Source organism: Macrotis lagotis, chromosome 4 (genome assembly GCF_037893015.1).
Source record: "Macrotis lagotis isolate mMagLag1 chromosome 4, bilby.v1.9.chrom.fasta, whole genome shotgun sequence".
In the NCBI taxonomy this organism is placed as follows: domain Eukaryota; kingdom Metazoa; phylum Chordata; class Mammalia; order Peramelemorphia; family Peramelidae; genus Macrotis; species Macrotis lagotis.
Genome location: NC_133661.1, coordinates 590,573 through 618,509, shown reverse-complemented (window position 1 = coordinate 618,509; position 27,937 = coordinate 590,573). Strand labels below are relative to the sequence as shown.

Below are 27,937 nucleotides of genomic sequence, written 5' to 3'. Positions count from 1 at the left end.
CTTGTGAGGCACCTGTACAGCTGGTCCCCCCTGCCCCCCAGGAGGAGCTCAACCCACAGGAGCCAGGCTTGCAGTGGGGGGGATGCCAAGGTCCAGCCCTGTCCCCTAGAGGAGGGGGCAGGGCCTCCCCTTTCTTCCATTCATTCTGCCAAAGGGCATAGAAGATAGAGGGGTCAGCAAAGGCTGCAGAGTCCGGTGGGACCTATGGGCCCCGGGCCTAGCAGGCTGGCGGGAGGACACGAGACCAGTCTGGTTGACTAAGTGAGAGCATGGAAGCCCCAAAGGGTGGCTTAGAGCCAGGATTAAATACAGGCGGTGGTCCCCACAAATGGCAGACCCTGGCCTCTCCACCCCCCACTGTGACTTCAGACAGGTCCCAGCAGAGCTCAGATGCCCAAGGCCCCTTTGAGGAGGCTGTGGCTTATCCAGGTGCCATCTTCCACCGGTTGATAGGTCAGGTTGGCCTCCATGAACAGTCTTGAGCCTGCTGGGGCCCCCCTTGACAAGTTCATCTGTGCTCCTCTGATTAAGATTTGGTGCCAACGCTCCCTGCCCAGAAGCCCCCAACCCTTACTCCTAAACACACACACACACACACACACACACACACACACACACACACACCCTAGCTCGGGGAATAGGAGAGACACAGGGAGAGGAAGGGGGATGAGGCCACGATGTCTGAGCATCCAGGTCAATTAAGGAGCAATCCCCGAGATCTCCCCACCTCCAGACTCGCCCCCAGGCTGAGAGCTGGACCTTAGTTGGACAAAGACCATCCAAGCACAAGACCTTTTTTTAAAGGGTTTTATTTGAAACCATTCTGTAAATGTGATCAAAATGACAGTCTGTGGACTCGAGTCCCCTGAAACAGCAGGTTAAAGAACAGGATGGAGTCTGTAATGTTATAAAATACTCATGGCATTTCCCCTTCATATCAAAGGTGGTCAGAGAATGCTTTAATGAGAAAATGCCATATTTTGAACAATGACAACAGATCAGACTAGCACCTTCTGTCTTGTTGGGGCAGGAGATCTGGTCATCCTAAAACCTGAGAAGAGCAGAGCAGAACCCAGCTTGAGCAGGTTGGGGGCCCCTGGAGAGGACCTTGAGGAGACCCAGAGGCTGTTGCCTAGGACCATCAAATCTGATTTAGACTAAAATGAACTTGATCCCACCACAAAGACAAGGGGTGGGAGGAGGTCGCTGTCCAGGTGAATGAGAGGTTGACTTGTCTCCCTGGATGCCTGCAGCCTTTTGGAGGACTCCTTGAAATGATTGGAGGGAAGTCGCAAAGGAAGAGCCAGGGCCCTTGTGGATGGTTCCCATGACTGGTGGGCTGTGGCAGCCTGGACTGTCCACTCAGGGGGCAGGGGGTGGGAGGACTGAGGCCCTCTGGTCCTGGGAGCAGGCCTCCACCCTCTGCCCCCCACAGAGCTGCCTGTGGGACTTCAGGGACCCCAAAGACTCTAGGGGAAATGCCGAGGGGAAAGGCCCCCAGCCCGGGAGGATGGGGTGGGGGTGGGGGAGGTGAGACAGCTCTTCAGGCCATGGCTATCCCTCCTCCCCTGCACTGACTGTAACATCAAGCATGGTCCTGGCCTGCTAGGCCTGGGGACCATCAAAACAGCAAGCTAATTCCTTTCTCTCCTCAGGGCCCGGGGTTTCCAGTCACCTGCGATGGCCTGGTGGCATCAGAGCCACCTTGGGACCAGCTCCCTTAGAGAAGGAAAAAGGAGGTCTCTTGAAAAGCCTGTTCCACAGAGGCAGCTTATCCACCGCCCCCCCCCCCCCCATCTTAGGTGTCATGGACACAGCTAGGATCCAGGGTCATATGGGACCTTCACCTTCCCAAGATAATAGATTCTGCAGGGACAGAGAGGGAAACCCCCAGTTGCCAAAGGCAAGAAACAAGATAGCCCCCTCCATGCTCCTGATGCCCCTGGCCTCATGGGCCCTCCCAAGGGCCCCTTACCTGGGGCTTCAAGGCAATCCCAGCTGGAGGTTTTACAGGTGGTGGTGGAGGAGTAGAAGTTGGCTTCACTACCTGGAAGGAACAGGCAAGCTGAATGGGCCCCAGGAAGTGGGTGGATGGGGGAGAGGTCTCAGGAGAGCCCCAGGGTGGAAGGGTGGAGACCAGAGTTGCAGGACAGTCCCAAACTGAGATGCCTTGGAGTAAGACATCAGAGGGTGCATTTCTTCCTAGTTCCTGGCCCCCCACCCTGAGGCCAGAGAAAAGACATGAGCTGCTACATGGGCAGAGCTGCTGCCAATTCAGATCTGGCATAAGCCAGTGGGCTCAGGGCAGGCCCTGGGGGGATGCAGGCAGTTGGGACATCACAGTTGTTCCCACCCCCACCCCATACCTAGGGAGCCTCCTTTAAGGAATGCTATCCTCAACCCCGGGGGGGGGGTCTCACCTGCTTCGACTTCAACTCTGGCAGAGGCTTGCTGGGGGGTGCAGGCTTGGTCTGAGAGAGAGGGGAAGAGGAGATGGGCCATCTGAAGGGTGGGGAGTCCAGGCCAGTTCAGCCTGTGGGCGCTTCAGCTGCTGGCTTTGTCCCCACCCTGGACTGAAGAGCCAACCATATACAGAGCCAGGGAGTGCCATGAAGGGGGCTGGTGGCTCAGGCAGATTGTCTGCACCCCAGGGAAGTCTTTTGTGAGAGCGAGGGGTTCCAAGACCAAGTCACACAAACACCCCTTCACCTCTGAGGACTTGGCAATCACTAGATTATTTCTCTTTCCAGCGTATTGGCCATGGCTCTCACCCCTGCCCCTTTCCCCACACCGCTCTGACTTGGCTCCCCACAAGTGTGGTTTCCCAGAGGAAGGCTGGTCATGGGCTCCCTCTGTTGTCAGTCTGGTCCCCCCAGATTCCAACAGAATATGCAGCTGCCAGGCCCCAGCCTACCTGCTGAGGGGCCTGCCTGGTGTACACAGGGACTCTCTGGGGTCCAGCTGCCACAGGAGGCTGGGAAGACATAAGGCAAGTTCAAAAGAAGGTCCAGAGGCAGCCCCTGGTGAGCTCGGGACCTGGGCTTGGCTAGCACAGGGATTATGATGGACTCTGACCAGCTCTCTCCTGGGAGGAAGGTCAGTGTCCAGGCCCCAGGAAGGCATAGACCCTGAAGGTTCCCTGGCCTGGCCCCTCATCAGGGCCCATCTGAAGTCTCCTGTGAGTCTGGGACTTCCAGCTGGGAACCCCAAGGCTGCTTCCCCACTTCCCCAAGCTGGACTCACCGCAGGGGGAGCAGAGTGGGGTTTAGGGATCTGGGCAGCAACTGGAGCAGAGACAGGTCTGGGTTCCCTGCGGTCACCTGCTTGGAACAAGGGGTTGGAGAGGCCAGAAGGGGTTTCTGCTGCAATTTTCCTGAGGAACACAAAGGGTGAAAAATGGGAGTGGGTAAAGGGTTTGATTGCATCTGGGTGTTGGGGTCCCTGGGGTGGGAGGGGAGGGGTGGGGTAGATCCATGGCTTTACACTCACAGTCATCCTACATACACACATGCACATGCACACATGTACATGCATACACACACCAGTCAGGCCACCCTAACACATCCACTGCCTGCCAGGGACATTGCTGGAAGTAAACCGAGAAGTCACATCCATATTACAGATGAGGAAGCTGAGGCTCATGAAGAGACATGGCTTGTCCAAGGACGTCGACCGTGTTCCTGGGGATCCTTGGGAGCATCCCTGACCTAAAACAGCTGAGCATGTACACCACAATCCCCAACCCCTGCAAAGCAAAGGCCTCTTTTGGGGCTTCAAGAGAGGATAGAACTGGAGGCAAGGGTCCCAGGAGTGCCCCCCCTCCCTGTGACAGAGGTACAGGGTGCTCTTGGGTGGAAACCATGGTGTCTTGGGTTCAATCTGAACAGTAGCAGCTGGGAAGGAGGGTGCTCGCCTGAGGAGATCATGAGCTGCGTGACCTTGAGCAAGTTACTTGCCCACTCTGAGCATCACTTTTCTCCTCAGAAAAATGGGTTATTGCCAGTCCCCCCAAGGCTGGTGCAAGATCACAGATGGCCACAACGCAATTTCCAATGTGTCCATGATCCCATTTGTCCCCAGACTGCCTGGCTTCCAAGACTCAGGCCCTAGAGAACATTCCTCCTCCCCAGAGCCAGATCCATTGGACCAGAGTCCTTGTCCTGGCTCCCTGGATGGTTCTCACCTCTTCTGGAAAGGGGGCAGTTTGATACACTTCCAGAGTATGAAGGCCAAGCCAATGAGGATGATGAGCAGAGCCACGGCCACCAGCACCCCTATCAGTATCCCTTGGTTCCCTGGGAGAAGGGAGGTGTGAAGAATGTTGGAGACCTTCTCTTTACCCTTGAGGTCAAGGGAATGACCCCTTCTGAAGAATATGATCAAGCTGGACCCCAGTAGGCTGGAGCCAGGCCTGCCCAGGCAGATTGAGGACCCACTTGACTTCCCTGCCTGGGCAGAGCCTCAGTCCTAAGACCAGGGCTTGCATGGACTCTCCCCCTCAGGAGTTGTGGTTTGACTGAGTTGAGTCCTCTGCCTCTGGCACTTCCCTAATCCCAACCCAGCCTCTGGTCAGCCCACCCCACATTTTGGTATCCCCTCATGGCATCCTCTGCCTGACATCCATTGAGACATGACTAACTGATCATCCCAATAGGGTGCTCTCTCAAGTGACAGGCCAAGGGGCATGGGGACTAGACAACAGGTGTGGCCCAGCAAACTTTTGGGGTCCCTCTGACTACATACAACAGAAAGAGGGTAATGGATGGCTATCCCTAGCTGTTTGGGGGGGCACACCCTCCCAGGTCAAGCTTGGCTTGCTGTCAAAGGGAGGCTCACATGCCTCAAGTCAGAGACCCCTTCCCAATGAGGACTTTGGGACCTGGGCTGCTCTCTGTAGACAGTGCCTGCATTCACCCCTGGTCATCTAGCTTCTCTGAACAGAGCTGGCCAGACCCTGCTCCCTGATCCCTCGGCATCATGCATCATGTTGAGGAAGCGGCACACTGGCAGTCTACCTGAGTTCCCGAAGTCAGGGGCTTTCTGCTGGCAGTATGGTGGAGCCCAGCCTGGATGACAGTGGCATTGCCTCTTGTGGTTGCAAACCTGGAAAGGCATTAGTGGAGCATGTGATGCAGAGAGCTGGCACTGTCAAGATGGCTCCTCGCCAGGACCTGGATTTGACTCTGGCCTCAGTCCCTTGCCATTTAAGTGCCTGCCACCTACCAACCACTGAGGACACGAGGCAAAATTCAGTCCCCACCCAGAGGTGCTCACAAATGAATGGGAGAGAAGGCTTCTTCTAGAAGTGGGATTTTAGTTAGGGGGTTGTAGGCAGGAAAGGAGGTCTGGGAGTATCCCTGGATCGGGGGGGGGGAAGATAAGAGGTTCAGATTATAAAGGATTTTGAACATGTTTTATTGGAGCTTCTGAAATTTATTGAGTAGAGGGTAAAATGGATAGACCTGAGTTTTCAGAAAATCACTATTGACTGGAGTGAGGAGAGACTGGAGGCAGGCAGAGCTCACCCCCCCTTGACCCCCCACTCCAGCAACTATCAACATGGTCCAGGAATGAGATGAGAGCCTTGGCACCATGTTGGATCTGGAGATGAGAGATGTTGTCTTCTACAGTAATAGGGAACCTAGGAGGTGGGGAGGGTCTGGGGAAAAGATTATGCATTTAAGGTGTCTATTGGACATCTAATTTGAGATGTTTGAAAAAGTAGATGAGAGGTAGATTTGAAAATATTCAGTGTTAAGTTGTTTTTTCAGTTGTGTCCTCTTCTTGGCAGAGATACTGGAGTAGTTTGCCATTTCCTTCTCCAGTTCATTTTACAGATAAGGAAACTGAGGCACACAGAGTAATATGACTTGCCCAGGGTCACACAGCTAGTAATGTCTGAGGTTGAATCTGAACTCAGGAAGATGAATCTTCCTGACTCCAGGTCCCAGATCAGCATAAAGAAGGTCATTAATCCATCCCTTGATAGATCCCCAAGTGAAATAGGATAGAGAAGAGCAGAGGGTCCAGGACAGAGGAGGTGATCTGGAGGAGGAGCCAGCAAAGAAGACAGAATAGGAGCAGAGAGAGAGGGAGGAGAACCAGGGGAGGGATCCTCCAGGTTCTAGTAACCCTTGCCCCCCTTCCAAGGCCTCATTGAGTCTGGGAGGAAGCCCTTAGCTCCATGAGCATTTGCCAGATCCTGCCAGGTTGGTGAGGCTGAGAAGGAAGTTCAGAGGTTCAGGAGCTGAAGGAGACAAGCTTGAGATCTCTAAGAACGCTAGACCTGCCTTGGCCATGCCCCAGAAGAATTGTAGCCTGTGTCTACCATGGCCCCTATAAATGGCCAACTTTACATAGTCTGCCTTTCTCATTTGACTTGGAGGCACAGGCCTGTGTTGGGAAGGAAGGATGTGCTTTAGAACCAACAAACTTGGCAAGATATATGCTATTCTTATCCTCATTTTACAGCTGAGAATACTGGACAGAGGTAAACTGCCTTGCCTGGAGTCACACCACTAGACAGCATCTGAGAATAGATTTGAACTCAGGTCATTCTGACTCCATGCTCAATCTACTGGGTACCCCTGCTTCAGCTTCATGATAAGATGCTGGGATGGGGAGGGGGTGGACTCTAGGAAAGTGAGAGTATCAGGGTGCTACCACAAACAGGATCCAAGACTAAAGAGGAAGAGGGGCCTGAGAATCCCAGCTGCTCATCAAGTGAAAACAGGAGAGAGAAATGAGATGGATGTGTCTAGGACATGACAGAGAATGAGAACTTTCCAAGACTAAAAGGATTGGCAGCATCTGTCTAAAACCATCAGCAAACATCATCTATAATGGGGATAAACTAGAAGCCTTCCCACTAGATCAGGGGCAAAACAAGGATGCCCATGAGCACCACTATTAAATAATGTTATTAGAAATGTTAACTTTATCAATAAAAGAAAAATTGAATTACCACAGGCAATGAGGAAACAACTCTCACTTAAAAGACACATAAATCATTTCTACATATTACCAACAAAGCCCAGTAGCAAAAGATGGAAAGAGAAATTTCATTTAAAGTAATTGTGAAGATAACATAAAATACTTAGGAGTCTACCTGTCAAGACAAACCGGCACATGAAATGAATACAACTACAAAACACTTTTCCACAAGTAAAGTTAGCTATAAACAATTGAGAAAATGTCACTTGCTCAAGGCCAAACTATTATAATAAAGATAATTCTCCCTAAATTACTTATTTAGTGCCATAACAAACTTCCAAAAATTTATTTTATAGAAATAGTAGAAAATAGTATCTGAAGGAACAAAAAGTCAACATAAAGGGAATTAGTGAAAAAATGCAAAGGAAGATGGCTTAGTCATGCCAGATCTAAAACTATATTATAAAACTGGTAATGACTGAGAGTTGTAGATCAGTAGAATAAATCATGTACACAAGGAACAGTAGTAAATATCTATAGTAATCTACTGTTTGATAAAGTCAAAGACTACAGTTTCTGGGATAAGGTCTTACTATTTGACAAATACTGCTGGGAAAACTGGAAAATAATGTGGCAGAAACTAGGCAGACACCAACATTTCAAGGCATAATGGGTGCAGGATTTAGACCTAAAGGGTGCTAACATAAGTAAATTAGGAGAACAAGAAGTAGTTGATCAGATCTATGAAGAAAGGAAAGAGTTTGACCAAACAAGAGATAGAGAACATTATAAAATGAAAAATGGATAGTTTTGAATACATTGAAAAGTTTTTGCACAAATGAGATCAATGTAGCCAAGATTAGAAGGAAAATAGAAAGCTGGGAAACAATTTTTACAAGTATCTCTGATGAAGGACTCATTTCTAATAGCAATATTGAGTGATGATCAACTATGAGAGCCTAAGCTTCTCAGCAGTACAATGATCAAAGACAATTCTAGAAGAATTGTGATGGAAAATACCATCCACATCCAGAGAAAGAATTATGGAGGAGTTTGAACACAGAACCGAGCATACTGTTTTTCACTTTTTAAAATGTATTTTGTTTTTTCCTTCTCATGGTTTTTTTCCCTTTTTATTCTGATTCTTCTTTCACAACATGACTAATATAGAAATATGTTTAATATAGTTGTACATGGTCAACCTGTATCAGATTATTCAGAAGGAGGGAAAATATGGAATTCAAAATCTTACATATAAAGTTTTCAACATTCATTTTTTGTAAGTGGGAAAAACAAAATAAAATACATGGACTGCTCAAGTCTAGAAGAGTGGGTGGACACCAGTGGTATTTTCAGGACAAGGAGCTTAGGAAGAAGAAGCTGTTTGTCCATCAAGAGGGAGAGAAGATGGGGCAGCTAGGTGGTTCAGTGGATAGAGCACCGGCCCTGGGGTCAGGACAATTTGAGTTCAAATCCAGCCTCAGATACATAATTACCTAGCTGTGTGATCTGGGGCAGGTCACTTAACCCCACTGTCTTGCAAAAACTTTAAAAAGAGAGAGAGAAGACAGTGAAGGCTGGTGATGGTGACTCCTTGGCTTAGAGGAATGGAGGAGCCAGCTCTCTGCCAGACAAGAAGACTCTGTCTTCTTGCACAGACAGGGGGCAACAGCCCACTCTTGGTGCTTCAAATGCATTACCAAAGACTGAGTGTTCACAACACATAGAAGTCCACAGTGGCCAGGCAACATGAAAACTTGCTCCCTGCCTCTTGGTGGTAGTCAAACATGCCCATAAACTGAGAAAATATAAACAAGGGAAGGTCTGGGAATGGGAGGAAATATTGATCTGTTCTCTTACAGACAATGATTAGAAATTCAGAGAAGCCAGAGAAGATACCTATGAACTGATACAGAAGAAAACAAGTAGAACCACAATAAGAACAGCACTGTGACATGGAAGAACCACAGCAAAGGCAAAACAATGTTTGCGATAAGAACAAAATATTCATACGGAGGGGAAAATTGTCAGGAATCTTAGAAATAATGAAAAGAAATGGAGCCTAAGTCAGTCCCACAAATCTCAAAACTGTTCTACAAAGCAGTAATTATCAAAACCATTTGTATTGGTTAAAGAGAAACCTTGATCAGTGGGACAGATTAGCTCTACAGTATGCAGAAGTAAAAGTAAAAAACCATAGACATTAGCGGGAAAAGTAGTCGCTACTTAACAAAACTCATTGGGAAAACTGGACAGAAGTATGAAAGAAGTGAAATTTAACCCAAAGCTCCAAATAAATGTGTGACCATCATAAACAAACCAAAGAAATTGGGGGGGATGGTGAAGGAGAAGGATGGGAAAACCTATTATAGCTGTGGAAAGAAGAATTCATGATTGAATGAGGGACTTAGAGGAGACGAAATAGAAAATTTTGATTCCATAACATTTAAGTTTTTACACAATCAAATCTAATAAGGCTAAATTTAAAAGAGAAATGATTAACTGGAGAGAAATCTCTACAGCAAATTTGGCTGATAAAACATCTCATTTCCAAGATATATATGGAACTGATTCAAATGTTAAGAACCAATTCCCAGTAATAAATATATATTAGTCTAAGGGTTGGAATAGTGTTCAAAGGCACAACTCCAGGTTATCTCTAGCCATCAAAAAAAAAAAAAGGCTTGGAGCATCTGTGGTGCAGTGGATAGAGCACTCACTCTGGAGTCAGGAGTACTTGAGTTCAAATCCAGCCTCAGACACTTAATAATTACCTAGCTGTGTGGCCTTGGGCAAACCACTTAACCCCACTACCTTGCCAAAAACCTGAAAAAAACTAAAACTAAAACTAAAGTGATATAGAGAGGGAAGGTAGAGAATGGCAATCCTATCAAAACAAGCAGTTCTAGAGAATTTTGTCAACTAAGGGATGAGGGAAATCACCAGAAAGAGAACAACTTCATCTGTTAACAATCCTTTGTAAGAGTTCTGTGATGACAAAAAACAATTAGATGATTTCGATTACATTAAATTAAAAAGCTTTTGCACAGATAAAACCACTGTAACCAAGATCAAAAGAAATATAGTAAATTGGGAAACAATCTTTACAACTAATGATTCTGACAAAGGACTCATTTCTACAAATATACAGAGAACTGAGTCATATTTTTAAAGCAAAAAGTCATTCCCCAATTGACAAATGATCAAAGGATATGCAAAGGCAATTTACAGATGAGGAGATCAAAGCAATCCATAGCCATATGAAAAAAATGCTCTAAATCATTATTAGAGAAATGCAAATTAAAGCTTCTCTGCCGTACCACCTCATACATCTCAGATTGGCCAATATGACCAGAAAGGATAATGATCATTGTTGGAAGGGTTGTGGGAAATCTGGGACACTATTACACTGTTAGTGGAGCTGTGAAATCATCCAACCTTTCTGGAGAGCTATTTGGAACTACGCCCAAAGGGCAACAAAAATGTGCATACCCTTTGACCCAGCAATACCACTACTAGGTCTATATCCTGAAAAGATGATGAAAAAGGGTAAAAACATCACTTGTACAAAAATATTTATAGCAGCCCTGTTTGTGGTGGCAAAGAATTGGAAATCGAGTAAATGTCCTTCAACTGGGGAATGGCTTAGCAAACTGGTCTAGGTATGTCATGGAACACTATTGTTCTATTAGAAACCAGGAGGGATGGGATTTCAGAGAAGCCTGGAGGGATTTGAATGAACTATTGCTGAGTGAGATGAGCAGAACCAGAAAAACACTGTACATCCTAACAGCAACATAGGAGTGATGATCAACCTTGAAGGACTTGCTCATTCCATCAGTGCAACAATCGGGAACAATTTTGGGCTGTCTGCAAAGGAGAGTACCATCTGTATCCAGATAAGGAGCTGTGGCGTTTCAACAAAGTTCAAGGACTATTGCCTTTAAGAAAAAACATATCTCATTGTCTGATCTTGTTACCACTTAGACTTCCTGTCTCTTCTTTAAGGATATGATTTCTCTTTCATCACACTCAATTTGGATCAAGGTACAACACAGAAACAAAGTAAAGACTGACAGATTGCTTTCTGTGGGGAGGTGGGGGGAGGGAAGTAAGATCGAAGGGGAAATTGTAAAACTCAATATCTTTAATAAAAATAAATTTTAAAAAAAGAGTTCTGTGATGAGATGACCCCAGAGGGTTGAACATGGAGGGGAAGATGGACTTCTACTAGGGATACCTACTTTTAATTAAAGCCCCTGAAAGGTTAGACAGCATATTTGTTACAGGAAATTTGTTTCATTTCTATAAAATTAATTTCTGTTATTTAAAAAACAACAGAGGGCAGCTAGGTGGCACAGTGGATAGAGCACCAACCCTGGAGTCAGGAGGATCTGAGTTCAAATCCAGCATCAGACATTTATTTGCTTAGCTGTGTGACCTTGGGAAAATCACTTAACTGCATTGCCTTAAATAAACAAAAATTTTTAAAAAGGTGAGGGCTTCCAGGGATGGGATGTTGCCTGCACAAGGACAATGGGCAGCCCACGAGTTTGACTAGGTGTTCTCTGAGATCCTGAGATTCTGGGATCGATAGCCTGAGAGGAGAGGAGAGTCAGGGAGGATGTATCTTACTGGTGTCTGGGAAACCTAACCCAGAGGATGGATGGTGGAGGAAGAAGGCCCCTACATCAAGCCTGATTGATAAAGCTTGATCCATAAGGTGGAGAAGCAGCAGAGCTTGGAGAAAGGCGAAGGATGGCCCCAGGCTGGAAGATGTGTCTCCCAGGTTTCTACCCAAGCCCATGTTCAAGAAAGGGAACAAAGCAAAGGGGAAGAGAGCAAAAGGAAAGGAGCCCAGACATAAGTACCACTGGACCCAGGAGGGGCATAGTTTCTGAGGACCTGGATGGGAGAAACTGGGGAAGAAAGTGCCCATCTCTGACCACTATTTTGTATGGAAGGGAAGAGGGTCCTGCTCATTCCTGCCCACGAGGACAGTCTGAACTCACCCCGTGACCATTGCATTGACTAGAGCAGTTCTTGTCCCCATAGACACGGAGGTCTTGACAGTTCCCATTGTAGCAAACCTAGGAGAAGGTCAGAGGATAATGTCTAGGGGAGCCCCGTCCCCATGCTTTCCACATGCTGCTGCCCTACAGCTGGACAGGAAGAGTTTTTCCTGCAGCTCCCCCAGCCCCTCTTTTCACAGGGTTCCCTTGTTGGGATGAGGGATGGCTCCTCTCTCCCTCCAGGGCTGAGACCCCCAGCAGCCCACACTCACCATCTGCTCTCCACACTTGGTCCCAGTGGCCACCATCTCAAAAGGCTCATTTGCTGACTCCTTCCTTGTCAGGGTACACTTGGTCCTTCCCCAAGTGATGGTGCAGGAGGATCTCTGGGTGACTGTTCCCCCATTGCAATGTAGGACCCCACATTTGTTGAAAGTGCTGGGAGATGAGATCATGAAAAAGGGTAAACACATCACTAGTACAAAAAATATTCATAGCAGCCCTGTTTGTGGTGACAAAGAATTGGAAATTAAGTGAATGTCCTTCATTTAGGGAATGGCTTAACAAACTGTGGTATATGTGTGTCATGGAACACTATTGTTCCATTAGAAACCAGGAGGGATGGGAATTCAGGGAAGCCTGGAGGGCTTTGCATGAACTGATGCTGAGTGAGATGAACAGAACCAGAAAAACATTGTCCACCCTGATGGCAGCGTGGGGGTGATGATCAACCTTGATGGACTTGCTCATTCCATCAGTGCAACAACCAGGAACAATTTGGGGCTGTCTGCAATGGAGAATACCATCTGTATCCAGATAAAGAATTGTGGAGTTTGAACAAAGACCAAGGACTATTACCTTAAACTTAGAAATTTAGAAAAAAAAACCCTTATCTTATGTAATTTTGCTCTTATACTTTATCTTTCTTCCTTAATGATTTGATTTCTCTCTCATCACACTCAACTTAGATCAATGTATACCATTTAGAGACTGCCTTCTTGGGGGGGGGGGGCGAGATTAGGAGAAAAATTGTAAAATTCAAAATATTTTGTTTAATGGAAAAAAGTGCTAGGAGAGAGACTGATCCTCAGGCCTCTTCAGCAGCTCTGCCAACCTGAGGGCTCACCCCATCCCAGACAGCCCAGTGCCAGTCCTGGGGGCTGGCCTTGGGTTCAACTCCCCCATCCCCCCAACCATATCATTCAAGGAGGTCACCTCTCTTTCCCAGCCTCAACATTACTGACAGGTAAGGCATTGAATGGTGTCTGGGACTCTGCAGCAGAGTTCTAAACATTCAGGGAGTCAAACCTTGGTCGGGGGGAGTCACCCCAGCCTGATGTTCCAGGGCATCTCCCCAAATCACAGAGAAGGTAGGGAGTGGGCGCTCCCCACTCACCTCCACTGGGAGCAGCTTTCCAGTCGGAAGCATTCATCAGCAGCCACGGAAGCACCTGCCAGGGGAGGGAGAGGCCTGAGCTCCAAGTCCACCCAGCCAAGGAGGGGAGCCCAGGGACTGGGCTCAGATTAGGGGGCAAAGGACCCAAAGAGTTTTGCACCATTTCTTTTTGTGGACATGAGGGAAACCACAAGGAGGATGAGGGGAGACATGTGGAGAATTCTCCCTGCCCCCCAAGGCTCCCAGCTCTTTTGCTTGCCTCCCCTGGAGCCCCAAAACCTCCACAAGGGAGTCCTGCAGGCCATGGCCCTTTTCCTTCCTTCGGAGCTTCAGAATTTCCTACTCGAGAATGTCCGGTCCCCAGGAGGTCGTCTTTGGGCCGTGGCCTCTTTCCTGGGATGTGCTTCCCAGCTCCCTCTCCTGCCTAATGGGGGATGCCCACCTGGCAGGATGCCCTTCCACATTCCCAGCTCACCCTGGCCCCAGAGTGCCTGGCACTGCTGCTGGTAGGTTGGACAGATCCCATTATAACAATAGCCGTTCCTGCAAGGTGCACCATTTTCTTGAAAGACGTTCTCGGGACACTCTCCCCGCTGGCCGTCACAGTACTCTGGCAGGTCACAGTCATCCTGGGCCTTGCGGCAGATCTGCCCCACTGGGATCACCTGAATCAATGCCCGTGGACATGTCAGTGCAGAAGGCCTGGCTTTCCCGGGCACCACCCAAGGGCTGGATGCTCCTCGGGGGTCTGGGGGAGGTGCCGAGGCCTCCTGCCCCCGTTGGCTGTTCCACATCCCCCCCCAACTGGACTCAGAAGTTCCTTCCTCTCCTTCTATCCATGGGGGTCCAGGCTCAGAAGCAGAATGGGCCTTCCACCCTGCCAGTCTGGCCCTTCTTCTTGAGGAAAGGGGAGGCTGGACAGAGACAAGCCCCATCAACTGAAGGGCTCTTGGGGAAGCAGCCCTGGACAGACAAGGAGACCCAAGAGGGTGCGTAGGCACACAGCAGGCACACAGTGGGCCTGGGGCCCATTGGGAGGAATTTCAGAATAAGTTGAAGCCAAAGAGATTCAGCCCCCTCCAATGCACATGCGTGTGTATACACACACTCACATGTGTGCACACATATGACACATACATACATACACACCTATACTCACACACATACATTCACAAACACACACGCTCACACACTCATATATATGCACACACACAGACACACATGACACATGGACATACACCCTATACTCATTCACATACACACACACGCACACACCCTACCCCTCCCTCCTGAAGCCCCTTGAGGGTGAAGAGGACTTTGATCAGCATATGGCAGGTGTTAAAGCAATGACTGGCCCCTTCCAGTGGGTTCCTGACAGTGAGAAGCCTCCAGATGGGTTGGATGGGCCAGGCCTGCCAGTCACTCGCCCCCATGGCCTCACCTGGCACTCGTGGCAACATTCTCCGTGAGCGCACCCGGCTCCCGTGGCCAGTCTGCATGTAGTGGCATTACAACAGCGGTTTTCACACTCCTGCAGAAAGGAGGTGACATACAGAGGGCTGAGCAGGGAGCTGGGGAGGGCCCTGGTCCACAGAGGGGCTGACCCGGCACAGGCTATGGGGCTCAGCCAAGGGGTCCAGGTCTCTCAGGATTCTCCAGCAATGACTCGACCCAACTCCTGTCCCTCTCAGGCTGCCAGGGGGCCTGTCCGCCCAGCCCACGTACCTCTGGGCCACCACAGTCACACTCCTCGCCTCGCTCCACGAACCGGTTTCCACAGACGGGCCCGCCATAGATCTCGTCCAGCTGTGGAGGGTTGTCCAGGCAGCCAGCCTGGAAGATGTCACTTTCCACAAACTTGTCCAGGTTGTTCCTGCTGCAGAAGCTGAATGTTTTGGGGAAGATGGTGCTGCCAGAGAAGAGATGCAGGGGATGATGCTGGGGGGAGTACCCAGAAGGGCCCCGGCCTGATCCCAAGAGGATGGCCCGGTCCTGCCACATCTGTCCAGGATCCCAAAGAGGTCCCCACACTCTGGGCTTCAGGAACTCTCTCCCCAGATCTACAGAACTTGGGACAACCCACTTCTGTTCCAAACGCGCAGGGAGACCTCTGGCGGTGGCTTGCACCTGGATCGAGCCAGCAGAGGGAGGGATACCAACTGAGAGGCCCTGGGCAGGGTGCCCAGCTGCAGGGAGGACCCAGGGCCTAGAGCCCAGCTCGGTGGCTCACCCTACCTGAGCTGGGCCGCCATGATGCAGCCACCATCGTTCTTGTGAGCGTGGCAGTAGCAGCCTGGGACGTTTTCATCATGATCCATGCCAAGGTTGTGCCCCATCTCATGAGCGAGGGTTGACGCCACTCCGATGGGATTTCTGTGGTGATCCTGAAGAGGGCAGAGGATGTCTGGGGGGCCTGTCAAACAGCCCAGGGACCTGCCTTCCAGCCAAGGACCCAAGATACAGGGATCCAGACTCCCCGGGACTTCGATTCAAACCTGACCTGGCCGGAAGGCCGCTCACCTGGTTCACGGCCCCGGAGGCCAGGCTGCACATGGATGCCACTCTGGCCAACCCCACAGTCGTTCCTTCAAAATCCACTCCCCTAAAAGAGAAGTTAGGACGAATACCCCCTGAACCCATTTCCAGGGAAACCGACCACAGTCAAGCCCAAATCCCTGGGGTGGGGGTCTTCTCTACTCTTCCTCGCCTTTGCCCATGCTGTTCCTCCCCTATCATCTAGATGGTCTCTTCCCCCCAAGTTCTTCTCATTTCCCATGGGCCCCACTGGCCTCTGTTGTCAGGAGCCACATGCCTTGGGGCCAGGAGGGGCTGGGGAACACCTGCCACAGATCTGGGAAGCCTCAGCACCCCAAGGTGCCCGCACGCCACAGAACTAAGGCTTGGGTCACTCCCTACCGAGCTGTGGAGATGACACGACCTTGGATCGCCAACTTTCCCCAACCCATGCAGGAAAAGTCCTTCTTTCTACAGCTCTGGGCAACGCACTCTGCTATGTAACACACACCATCATGTTCTCATCTTCTTTCACTCACCTGCACACAAGTCCGAGTCCCTCTCCTGCCTCTGGCATGCCCCCTCACCAATCTGAGCTGCCCTCTCCAATCCTAGAAGCCGCAGAGGCTCCTACTGCCTCCTGGGCTGCTCAAGGCGACACTGCCCAGGCCCTTTCTCTGGCCACGGGCCCCTCACATCCCTCTGCCACTAAACAGGGTCTCGAGTAGGTGCATGTGGCACTTACGTAATCAGCTGGGCATTGTCATGCTTCTTTCGGTGGACAAGCTCCTGGTCCCGCCACAAGAGGAAGTTGTGCAGTGTGGATTCGGGGCTGCTGCTGATCTGGATCTTGTCCCAGCGATCCCAAATTTCCAGACCAATGAGAACCACGCGGAAATTGAGCTCCTGATAGAGCTGCAAGGGCAGGGGCACGGCTGATGAGTTGGCTGGGGAAGGAGGCCCTGCCCACATAGTGGAGAGGCCCCTGGACCACAAAGGCTGGCTCTGAGGGATGAGGAAAGCCTTCTCCTCCCCCTTAGCCCCCAAGCCACACTGCCCTTGGGGTCCAGAAGTGGCTTTCCTAGAGCCTCCTCCCATGGGGAGGAGGCTGGGAGAGGAGGGAGGTCTTGGGGGGTGACCAGGGAGTGGGGGGCATGGGGAGGAGGGAAGATCATAGGGAGTGGGGGCATTTTGGGGAGAGGGGAGCAATGGAAGGAGGGTGAGAGGAGGAAGGCCCTTCCCCACAAGAGCTCACCTTGTCCACATGATTTACAATCTCTTTGACCCTAATCTGGACGGCCTCTCGGCTCCCAAGCTTCACATACTGGGGAAGGAAAGAGCCCCCAGGTGAGCATCTCCCATAGACCTCAGCCCTCAGGAAAAGAGCAAATTTAGGCTGGGAGTCGGAGGGTGGTGCCCCTCCCTTACCTCAACATGATCCACGACCACAAAGAGTTCCACATAACGCATTTCCTTTGAGACAGTTCTCGATTTCTGAGGGAGCAACACAAGGCCCCGATGGATCAGGAGAGCAGAACTCAGTACCCCTGCCCCTGGGTCTGGGGCCCTGCCTTCATCCACCTCGGGAGGCCCAGGGTCCTTCCACCCTCCTGGCCCTGTTACCCTCTGGGCCAGCATCAGTATGGAATGGGCATTCTGGAGGCACCAAGTCCGATGCCACCTTCTCCCCAAGAGGGAGGAGAGAGCCATCTCCCTAGAGCCCAGGAGCCAAATGGGGTATTGGGGGGGACACCTCCCCAGGGCCTAGGAATCAATCCTTGACCCCGGGACTCCAAATCAAACCTCCAGTTACAAGAGGGTGCAGACTCCCTACTTGCCCCACCCCAGTCTGGGGGTCACACCCAGGGTCTCACCCAGTTCTGGGGCTTTTGGGCTGCAGACATCCTGGGCTCCAGATCCCCCTCCAGGGTGGTGTTGCTGACCCCACAGGTCACTAGCTTCTGAATGAGATGCTCTGCCCTGTAGACTGCATGTCTGCCCTCACCTTCTAGGGGCTCAATGAGATGGACACTGGAGTCTGTCTGGAAGAATCCCCTGCAGATACAGGCAGGATGTCTACTCCCTGACCTGGAGACTGGGTGGTGCAGGGGGACTCCTTCCACAGCCCCTCAGATCTGGACAGAACAGCCCAGGTTGGTGGCTGCTGGTAGCCAGCCCCTGCCCTTGGGCAATCTTCACTGAGTCTCCAGGCAGAGCTGGGGTACCCCCACATGAGCAGGGAGAGCACCAAAGAATTTGGGGAGGCAGAGCTAGTGCTGGCTTGTCTTTCCCTCTCCGTGCCCCCCTTGACCTAGGGAGAACTAGGACCTATCCACTGCCAGCCAAGCTTAACATTGTCCCTCCAAGGGATGAGAAGGGTAACAGGGACGGGCAGCAGTGTCAACAAAAGCTCCTGTTATCTTCGGCTCTGGAAAGACCTGGCTCAGATTTTTTTCCAACCATCATCCTCTTGAGGGTGGGGAACATGAACCTTCTGGGAAAGCAGGTGGTCTGGGCTTTGTCCATCCTCAGGGGACCAGGCTCTTGCCTGACCTGAGCCTGCCACAGGGGTGGGGGTGAGGAGGTCTTCCTGAGGAACCTACCGGATTCCATGGCAGATGCTGATACTGGCAGCTGAATTTTGGTGCCCTTCCACATGGCCCTGGTAGAAGCAATGATCCTGGCCCAGCAAGAGGAGAAAGAGGACAGAGACTCACCAGAGATCCCCAGCCTCATGCCCATCACTGTTATGCCCACAGCTGCCAGCCTCCCTACCTGCAGGTCTCCAGGCTGCTCAGTCACCTCAGTGCCATTGGTCAAAGTATAGGTCTCCGTGTAGCCGGACCCTATCAGGTCCCTACAAGAAAGCGGCTTAGTGACCTCCTCTCCTCTCCCTCCTTTCTTCAGAGTCTTACTGGGGCTCCCCCCAAAGTTGCAAGGCCTTTCACGTCCCACAGTCAGGTGAGCTCACCTGAAGACTGAGGGGCCATGATTCCATCAGGGATATTTGATAGAGATGCTAGAACCACCCGCCCCCCAGGATGGAGACCCAATGACTCCTCAGGGTTCCTCCACACTTACCTGTTCCTGCGCAGGTGAAGGATGAAGTTGCTTCCTTTCACACCCAGGACATAGCGGAGGTTTTCGGGATACAGCATCTGGACATGAGAATGAAACCCAACAACATGGACATTTGTTAAGGAAGAGTGTGTAGACCAACCCTTGTCGGGCCTGTGGTCATCAATGGGGGCCAGGGGGCCAGACAAGCATCCACCCCTACCCCCCTTCTCATGCCAGTGTTTCTAGTGGTCATAGCATGATATTTAAGATGCCTGGCACATCTGTGGCCACCAACACCAGTGACGCTCGGGTCCCAACCCCAGGCTTGGCCAGGATGGCCCCAGGCTGCCATTTCTCCTTTGTGACTATCGCCGAGTCTTGGGTCAAGTCACCTTCACTCTTTGGGCCTCGGCCTCCTCCTCCTCTGTACACTGAGGGGACTCAACGTCCAACTCGAAACCTTTGATCAACATGAACTTTCTGGTGAGATGACCTCTGATGGCCGCCTCTAGAACCCACGCATGACCTGCCCACTGAGTCTGACCCTAATCTGGAGAAGGAAGGAGGGTCTGCAGGGAGGGGGAAAGGGGGGTCCCCTCTATTCCACTGTGATCAAGCAAGGCCCAAGCCCTCATCCCTTCTTGTACCCATGAGCTCAGCACAGCTTTGGATGACTTTCAAGTAAAAGTCAACCCTTTCAGTCTGATAAATGAACGGGACAATCAGGGCTGGATGAAGCTCAAACAAGGGGTGTCAGATGCCTGCTCACTGAGGTTCTTCAGCAAAGACACTGATGTTTCCCTTCTCCAGCTCATTTTGTAGATGAGCAAACAGGGTGAAGTGACTTGGTCAGGGCCACACAGCTACTAAGTGTTTGAGGCCAATTTGAACTCAGATCTTCCTGACTCCTGCCTTGGGACTCCAGAAACAGTGGCACCTCTTGGCTGGGCTTTTTCTCCATCATTCCATTGAAAAGGGGGGCAACCAAGGCCTAAGGCAGAGCTGGAACTAAGGGTGGGCAAACTGTGTTGCCAGGCACTCCTCTGCAACAGATGAGCAGGAACCTGCCCCACCTGCAAGGTGGGTCAAGGCTGAAGCATCAGGGTGGACCAAGGAGCCCCACCTGCTGGCCCTGGCCTTGCTTGACTACTGGGACTCTGGCCAGATCCCTTGGGACCTCTGAGTCTCAGCCCAGTGGCTCCAGTGAGACCAACTCCTCTCAGAGCGCCAGGAGCCACTGCCAGGAAAAAACCAAAACAACAAAAACTCCCAACCAGCCCAGGTGACTGAGTCAACTGAACCCTACCCTTTTGAAAACCCAAAGAGGGAAGTAGTAAAGAGGTAGTGAGATTTTGAAAACAAGCCAAAAAGCACCCCCAGAGAAGTTCCTTTCAAGCCATACACAGAGGCCAGAGATGAATTAAGGGGGAGGGAGGTGGGGCCTCTTCTCTGGGGTTCATCAGGATCCTGGCTGATGCCAGACCTGTGGCTGGACCCCAAGCTTAACCAAGGCTGGAGGGCTGGGGCTGGGAAGGGCCTGGGGGATGGCCACCCCTGGGGGCAGCAGGAGCAAAAGAATGGTCAGCAGGATACCCCCCACCCCGAGAAACATTGTCCCATGGAGTCCAGTCCCAGGAGGAGATTAGCTTGTGGGTGACCAAGGAGGGGGGGAAGCATCCAGCAACTGGACCACAAGGGAGCTGGGTCAAGGAGCAGAGAGGCCAAGGTATTGGGCAGTGAAGGAGGCTGGGAGTCGGGTAGACAGAGTCCTCCCTGGTTCTCTGCCAGGGTCTCATTCTATCAGACTTTTATACACAGAGAAGCAAAGATAGTTGCCATCCTCATGATCCCTATGACCCTGGACACGATGTCTCCCAGGGCATGGCACCGGTGTGAATGGGCACAAGGATGGCAGATGCAGATTCCTGCCCCACTTGTCCTCAAACATCTTGCATCACAGCACAACTAAGGAAGGAGAGAGCTGGAGAGAGTCTGACTCCTGGGGACAGAAGCTGACCAGCATGGGCATTAGTCTACCTGCCTGCCCATCCGATGGCAGAAAACTGATTCGAGTGGATGAGACTCCAGATTTCTATTACTGCCTCCCAGCCAGAGACTGGAGTCCTGAAATGAATAGCTAGAGATCTTTCTTAAACTGGGCAGCTAAGAACCATAGAAGACCCAGGGTGGAGTAGCCAAGGGGACCAAGCATCTCTCACTCAGGGCAGGACTCCAGGTCCATTGTGCCTGGATAAGGACCCAGGGAGGGCTGTGTCAGGAGAGAGACAGAGGCAGACTTACCTGGGGTGAGGAGATGTCTCTCCGGGTCCTGGCAACAGGCAGTCTCACTGGGTACACAACCTCATACTGCTCCACATGGGGCAAGGGATCAGAGAGACCTGGAGAGAGAAGGGAGTGGATGAAGATGCTGAGAGGGGAAGAAGCAGCCAGCCAAGGCTGGCATCATCCGTGGCTGGCATCAGTCTGCTTTGTGGGGGCCAGAGGTCAGGGCAGGAGCAAGGTGGGGGGGCCCGCTGGACTCTGGTTTCCTCTCATATTCTCTCCAGCCTCAGTCCCCTCTCCTGTATTCCAAAGGCCAAGGGTCCTCAGTACCCTGTTGCTTCAGTGTCTTCCCCTCTCACTAAGCAGCTAAAGAAGGGAGGAGGAGGAGGAGAGGGAGAAGGAGAAGGCGGTGGCAATGACTGGAAGCTGCAGCTCAGACTGTCCCTCTCATAGGTAGTAGCCTCAGCTACAAGAGGCTAAAAGGATGGGAGGTGGTGAGTCCAAGACTCAGCTGGCCCCACAGACTTTGCCTGGTGCTCATCGTGTCTCAGGATCCCCATCAGAAATCTGATTTCAAGGTAGTGGGAACAAGTCTATCACTGAGGAATGAATGTGTATGCCTTGTGAGGAAAAGGGCATCACCAAGAGCCCAACCTTCCATCCCTGGGGGCCAGGGCTCAGTGAGACCCAGATGTCTGTGCTGCCCATCAAACAAACAGACAGACACACTCATGGTCAGCATTATTTCAGATTTGTTGGTGTTCTTTAGAAGTTTTCTCCCCACCCCCCAATTAATAGTATTTTTTCCCAATTAAATGTAAAGATAGCTCATAAGATTCATTTTTCTTTTTTTTTTTTTTAGGCTTTTTCTTTTTTTGCAAGGCAATGGGGTTAAGTGTCTTGCCCAAGGCCACACAGCTAGGTAATTATTAAGTGTCTGAGGTCAGATTTGAACTCAGGTACTCCTGACTCCAGTGCTAGTGCTCTATCCACTGTGCCACCTAGCCGCCCTGTAAGATTCATTTTTTTTAAATTTTGAGTTCCAAATTTTTCTCCCTCCTTCCCCTCCCTAAGATAGCAAGCAATCTGATATAGGCTCTACATGTATAATCATGTTAAACACATTTCCATATTAGTCATTCTGGGAAAGAATCAGAACAAAAGGGAAAAACCACAAGAAAAAACAAATTTTTAAAAAAGTCAAAATAGTCAGCTTCAATCTGCATGCATTCAAAGTCCATCGGTTCTTTCTCCAGACTTGGACGGCATTCTCCATCCTGTGTCCTTTGTAACTGTCTTAGATCATTTCAAGGCTGAGCACCATCTAATGTTGCTCTTCCCATGTCCAGTCTTCTCCTGGTTCTGCTCACTTTACTCAGCATCAGATCACCAAAGTCTTTCCAGGATTTTCTGAAATCCTCCTGCTCATGATTTCCTGTTCAGCCATTCCATAATTGATGGGCATCCCCTTAATTTCCAATTCTTTGCCACCCCCCAAAAAGCTGCTGTGAACATTCTGTACATGTGTCTTTTCCCTTGTTGTGGTCTCTTTGGGATATTGATCTAGTATTGGTAGTGCTGGATCAAAGGGTTGGCACAATTTTATGGCCCTTGAGTCTAGTTCCAAGTGCGCTACAGAATGGTTGGATCAGTTCACAATTTCACCAACAGTGCTTTAGTGTCCCAGTTTTCCCACATCCCCTCCAATATTTATCATTTTCCTTTTCTGTCATATCAGCTAATCTGATTGGTGTAATGTGATACTCAGGGCTATTTTAATATGCCTTTCTGTAATCAATAGAGATTTAGAGTTTTTTATATGACTATAGATAATTTCTTCATCTGAAAACTGCCTGTTCAGCAGTTTTCTTGGCAAATATACTGGAGTGATTTGCCATTTACTTTTCCAACTCATTTTACAGATGAGAGAACTAAGGCAGAGGGTGGAGTGAGCTGCTCAAGGTCACACGCAGCTAGGAAGTGTCAGGGGGCCAGATTTGAACTGATCTTCCTGACCCCCTGGCCCTGAGCTATATCCACTGAGCCCACCCAGATGCCCCTCACTTTCAGAGGCAGTAGGTAAAATGGAAAAACAGGGGAGTCCCCACCAGCCCACCCATTTCCAACCCTGACCCGGATGCAGGGAGTTTCAGGGACACTTTGACACCTCCCCCACAATCTGGAATCATCCTGCAGGGTCACATTCCTTTCCTGGGCAGGGAGGCTTCCAGGCCCTTTGCAGGGCCTAAGGCCATAGGGGAGAAGGCCTTGCCCCTTTTCCCCTCCTTTCCCCAAGCCGGAGGACCCAAAGCATTTGCTGGTCACTCTCCGGACCCCAGCAAACCCTAGCATCTGGGTCGTGCAGTCCTCCTGTTCAGCCTGCCTGGCAGAGATGCAGGAGAAGGTGGCATGGGACCACAGTCATTGACCTGTGCCTCGAGAGCAGAGCAGGAAGGCAAGACTCTTCTCACAGTGCGATGATCCAAGACAATCTCAAAGGACTCACGATGGAGCATGCTATCCCCTCCAGAGGAAACAGATATTATTTGGGTACAGACCCCAGAGAGCAGGCATCAGTCGGCAGGGGCCAGGTGGTGGCTGATTTTCATTGGTTTTCTTTGGAGTCTTCTTAAATGAAATGACTTAATATGGAAATCTTTTACATGATCACATAGGTATAACCCATATCTGATTACCATCTTCAGGAGGAAGGGAAAGAGGAATAGAATTTGGAACTCAAAACTTTAAAAATGTTAAAATTGCTCACTGTCAAGGGTAAGTGAGACAGAAAAGAGGGAGAAAAAATATGGAACTCTTTAAAAAAAAATCTTTAAAAAATAAATATTGAAAACCCTTTGAAAAAAAAGAAAAAAGAAAACCCTTTGCATATAGCTGGAATAATCACTTATGATTAAAAAATAAAGGTTAACAATTTTTAAAAAGGAAGGGTAGCAATAGATTCCTCATATTGCAGATGAGGAAACAGAAGCCTAGGCAGGTGAAATGACCTGCCTGTTCAGGGTCACACAGAATTCGAATCTAGGACTTCTAACTGCCCTTTGCTGCTCCTGCACAGCTGGGTTCAAGGTCCCATACACCAGAATTGACCACAGTGGGATCAAGGAGGAGAGGGGAGGACCAATCTACACCTTACATCCTCTTTTTAGCTTCCAGGCTCCCAAGCCTAGAGTGGCCTGGACACCTCTCACTCCTTCCCATCCACCTCCCTGTCTTCTGTCAGTGTCACCTGTGCAGCATCTTGTCAGTGTCACCTTTGCAACATCTCTCATCAGTGTCACCTGTGCAACATCTCTGGTCAGTGTCACCTTTGCAACATCTCCCATCAGTGTCACCTGTGCAACGTCTCCCGTCAGTGTCACCTTTGCAACATCTCTCGTCAGTGTCACATCAGTGTCACCTGTTCAATATCATCTCCTGTCAGTGTCACCTTCGCAACACCTCTCATCAGTGTCACCTGTGCAACATCTCCTGTCAGTGTTACCTTCGCAACACCTCTCATCAGTGTCACCTGTGCAACATCTCCTGTCAGTGTCACCTTTGCAACATCTCTCATCAATGTCACCTTCACAACGCCTCTCATCAGTGTCACCTGTGCAACATCTCCTGTCAATGTCGCCTTTGCAACATCTCTGGTCAATGTCACCTGTGCAACATCTCTGGTCAGTGTCACCTGTGCAACACCTCCCATCAGTGTCACCTTTGCAACATCTCTCATCAGGTTCACCTGTGCAACATGTCCTGTTAGTGTTGCCTTTGCAACATCTCTCCTCAGTCTCATCTCTGAACCTCCAATCCAATCACCAACCCCACCCCACCCCCACACACACTGCCTCATCACCTCTGAGATCTCTTCTCGGACCTTTGTCCACTCCTTCTCTGCCAGGTCTCTGAGCCTTCTCCTCACCTCTGACTGCCTCTGTGTTAATTCCCCCTCCTTGAAGTCAGCTTCACCTCTTTGCCCTGTCACCCAGACCCCTGCTGCTATCTGCTGATACCCACCCAGGTTGGTGCAGGCCTTATCACTCCTGGACCCTTGCAACAGCTCCTACAGGAAACCTGTCCTATGCTCTTATTAGCTACTGCCTCCCACCCACCACCCCCCATCTCCCCTTATATTTTGTGTTTGTCTGAATACACATTTTGCTGGACTTTTGTTTGTCCTGTGGGAAAGGGTTCCAGAGGTCAGACCTGGCAGCCATCTGCTGGGGGGTGGGGTGATAGTTGGGGATGAGGCAGGGATAGGCTGCACCAGATAAATGAAATCTTTTACCATGAGGACATCCCATCAAGCTTCCTCGGAAGAACTCTGTCTGGGCTATGGACCCCAGGGGTGTGATGGGGCAGCCTGGTCTCCTACAGCTAGCTGCCCTATAGGGCTTGTACAGCACTGGCATTCAGAAGCAATCCATAAAATTAAGAAGCCACTGAGCTCCCCAGATAAGTCATAAGGCCTCAGATTATTATAGCCCCACTGTCATCAACCCTCAGGTCTTAGTTTCCCCACATAATAAAATGCCTCTAATGATCCCTCCAGAGTCAAAATCCTAGAACCCAAGGGGAAGAAGGAACTGAGAGCTGGATTCTTCTGCCTCTGTCAGTCTGTCCTGTCCGAATCTCTCTCCCTCTGCTTCTATCAGGTCTCTCTTACATTTCCTCTCTGTGGGTGTCTGTCATAACTTCTCTCCCCTGTCCCTCTCCCCACTTCCTCCTTTCCCTTGGGCCCAGCACTTGAACTCAGGTCTTAATGATGTTGGTCACAGTTCTCGTACCACTTCTTCATTTTACAGGAAAGTGGTCAGGGCACAAGCAACTGGGCCCAAGTCACACTCAGCTGGCTCTGGGCCCTGAGCCCAGGGGTCTTTCGAATGAGCTGAGCAGTTCTTCAGATTATCATCCTACTCACCTGCAGCCTGGGGATAAGAGTGCACTCTTTGCCTTACCCTTGCACCAGGAAGAAATCTCTATTCACCAAATACCAGAGTGAAAGGCTGGGCACCCAGGGAAAGTGTTCCTGCCCTGGCACACTATGGGGATAAGAGTTAATGGGCTGTATCTGGAAAGTGGAAATGGGGATGGGGGGAGCTCCAGGAAGGCAGGGTGGTGGGAAGTCCTGAGGTGAGTCGAGGTTCTAACATCTGCTGATTGTGAGACCCTGCAAGAGTCACTTATCCACTGGGCCTGGTTAGGGGAGCTAACCCATGTCCTGAGGTATAGGTATAGGGAACAGAGACCTGGGAAAGCAAGAAGTCTGGCAGCTGACCACAGTTAGTGTGGGAGGGAAGGAGCTCAACCTGAGGCCACTCTGACCCTAACCAGAAACTGGAAGGTGGGCTGAAAGGAAAGCCATAGACTAGCCCTCCTGCCCTTGGAGTTGGGGCAGGGTGGGGAAGGGCAAGGGGGAGGTGCCAGTTGTTCTGCCACCCACCACACGCCTTCCCTCTAGCTGGCCTACAATAGATGAGGAATCTGGGGCTCTGGGGAACATTTGCAAAGTCAGGTTTCTCCAGGTGGCATGCTCCCCGCTTTTGGTGTCTTGCCCCAGGCCCAGGGGGGCTTAGGCTTCCTGCCCCCAGGCCCTCAGCATCAGCTATAAACCCATGGGAATTTTCCAGGCAGCAGCAGATCTCCATTTCCCCGGGGATTTCTGAGCACCCAGGACAGAGAGAATTCTCCTCACAAGCCTCAGAGTTGGGTTGAGGGGGTCCGCTGTCTCAGGACCCGGATGAGACTCTCCCAAGGTACCCAGCCCCTGGTGGGCCCACCGCGAAAGGAGGAGCGCGATCCCAGGGCCGCTGGGGGAGGTCCATTGGGAGCCAGGCCTCCCCCAACAGAAACTGAAGCCCCCCTCCCCCCCGCGGGCTGGGAGCGGAAGGGCCTTTCCCTGCCCCGGGGCTGAGTCACTGAGGTCACTTCTAGATTTGCGGAGAGCCCTGCCCCCCCATCCCAAATCCCGCACCCCGGGACCGATGATTCAGCCCATTAGTCACGGCCAGAGAGGAATCAGCCCCCCGCCTTCAGCCCGCGGCCTGGGGGGGGGTGCTCTGGAACAGTAGAACCCTCCCCCTCGAAACCCGCCCCCATGGAATTCTCGGGGAGTCCCCCCGCTCAGTCCCTAAACTGTCGGGCCCTAGGCGGTCAGTCCGGATCTCGGACTTCCAGGGCCCAAGGGTGGACTGTGTGACTCCGCGAGGGGTTGCTGTGTGACCCCCGGGGGGGGGCTGTGTGACCCCGGGGAGCTACCCTCCCCTCCCTGGGACCCAGATGCCGCCTCCCCAGGAACTGACTGGGTGGTCCCGAGAGCCGGCCCAAATAGGGGTCACTAGCTGGAAGCTTCGTAGAGGGCCCCCCAGGTTTGAACCGGCTTAAATCCAGGGGTCCCTTTCCTTCTCCCGCCCCTTGGGCTCGGGGCTAAGTGGGGGGGGACCCGGGCCCCTCCGGCCCCCACTGGCCGACCCCGGCTGGGATCCCCCCACCATGCGCTACCTCACTCCCCTCCGCCCGAGCCCCTCGAACTCGGGGAGCAGCTCCGGAACCCGAAGTTTTGGGAAGGCGGCCTGGGCACCCCGGGATCCAGCCCAACCGCCCCGCGCCCCCACTCACCAGGGAGTCCCCCGAGCAGGAGCAAGACGAGGCCCCCGAGGCCGCGGCAAGGAGCGCACATGTCGGGGCTCGGGCAGGATGCTCCCCTTGTTAGGAGCCCCACCCTATACCCCGCCGG

General features: G+C 51.2%; 1 protein-coding gene across 1 annotated transcript; it reads right to left on the bottom strand.

Moving 5' to 3' along the window:
• Positions 1–757: 757 nt before the first annotated feature.
• Positions 758–27,937, bottom strand: ADAM8 (ADAM metallopeptidase domain 8). Its single transcript, XM_074232103.1, has 24 exons — positions 27,820–27,937; positions 21,217–21,314; positions 18,937–19,013; positions 18,631–18,712; positions 18,459–18,535; positions 17,730–17,910; positions 17,284–17,349; positions 17,111–17,179; positions 16,601–16,770; positions 15,862–15,943; positions 15,577–15,725; positions 15,067–15,250; positions 14,783–14,872; positions 13,817–14,006; positions 13,342–13,396; positions 12,218–12,383; positions 11,946–12,023; positions 5,016–5,103; positions 4,184–4,295; positions 3,244–3,373; positions 2,915–2,974; positions 2,421–2,471; positions 1,976–2,047; positions 758–1,719 (listed from the first exon to the last, which is right to left on the bottom strand). Exons 1-24 carry the CDS (start codon positions 27,878–27,880, stop codon positions 1,672–1,674), a joined length of 2,436 nt encoding a protein of 811 aa, XP_074088204.1. The 5' UTR covers positions 27,881–27,937; the 3' UTR covers positions 758–1,671.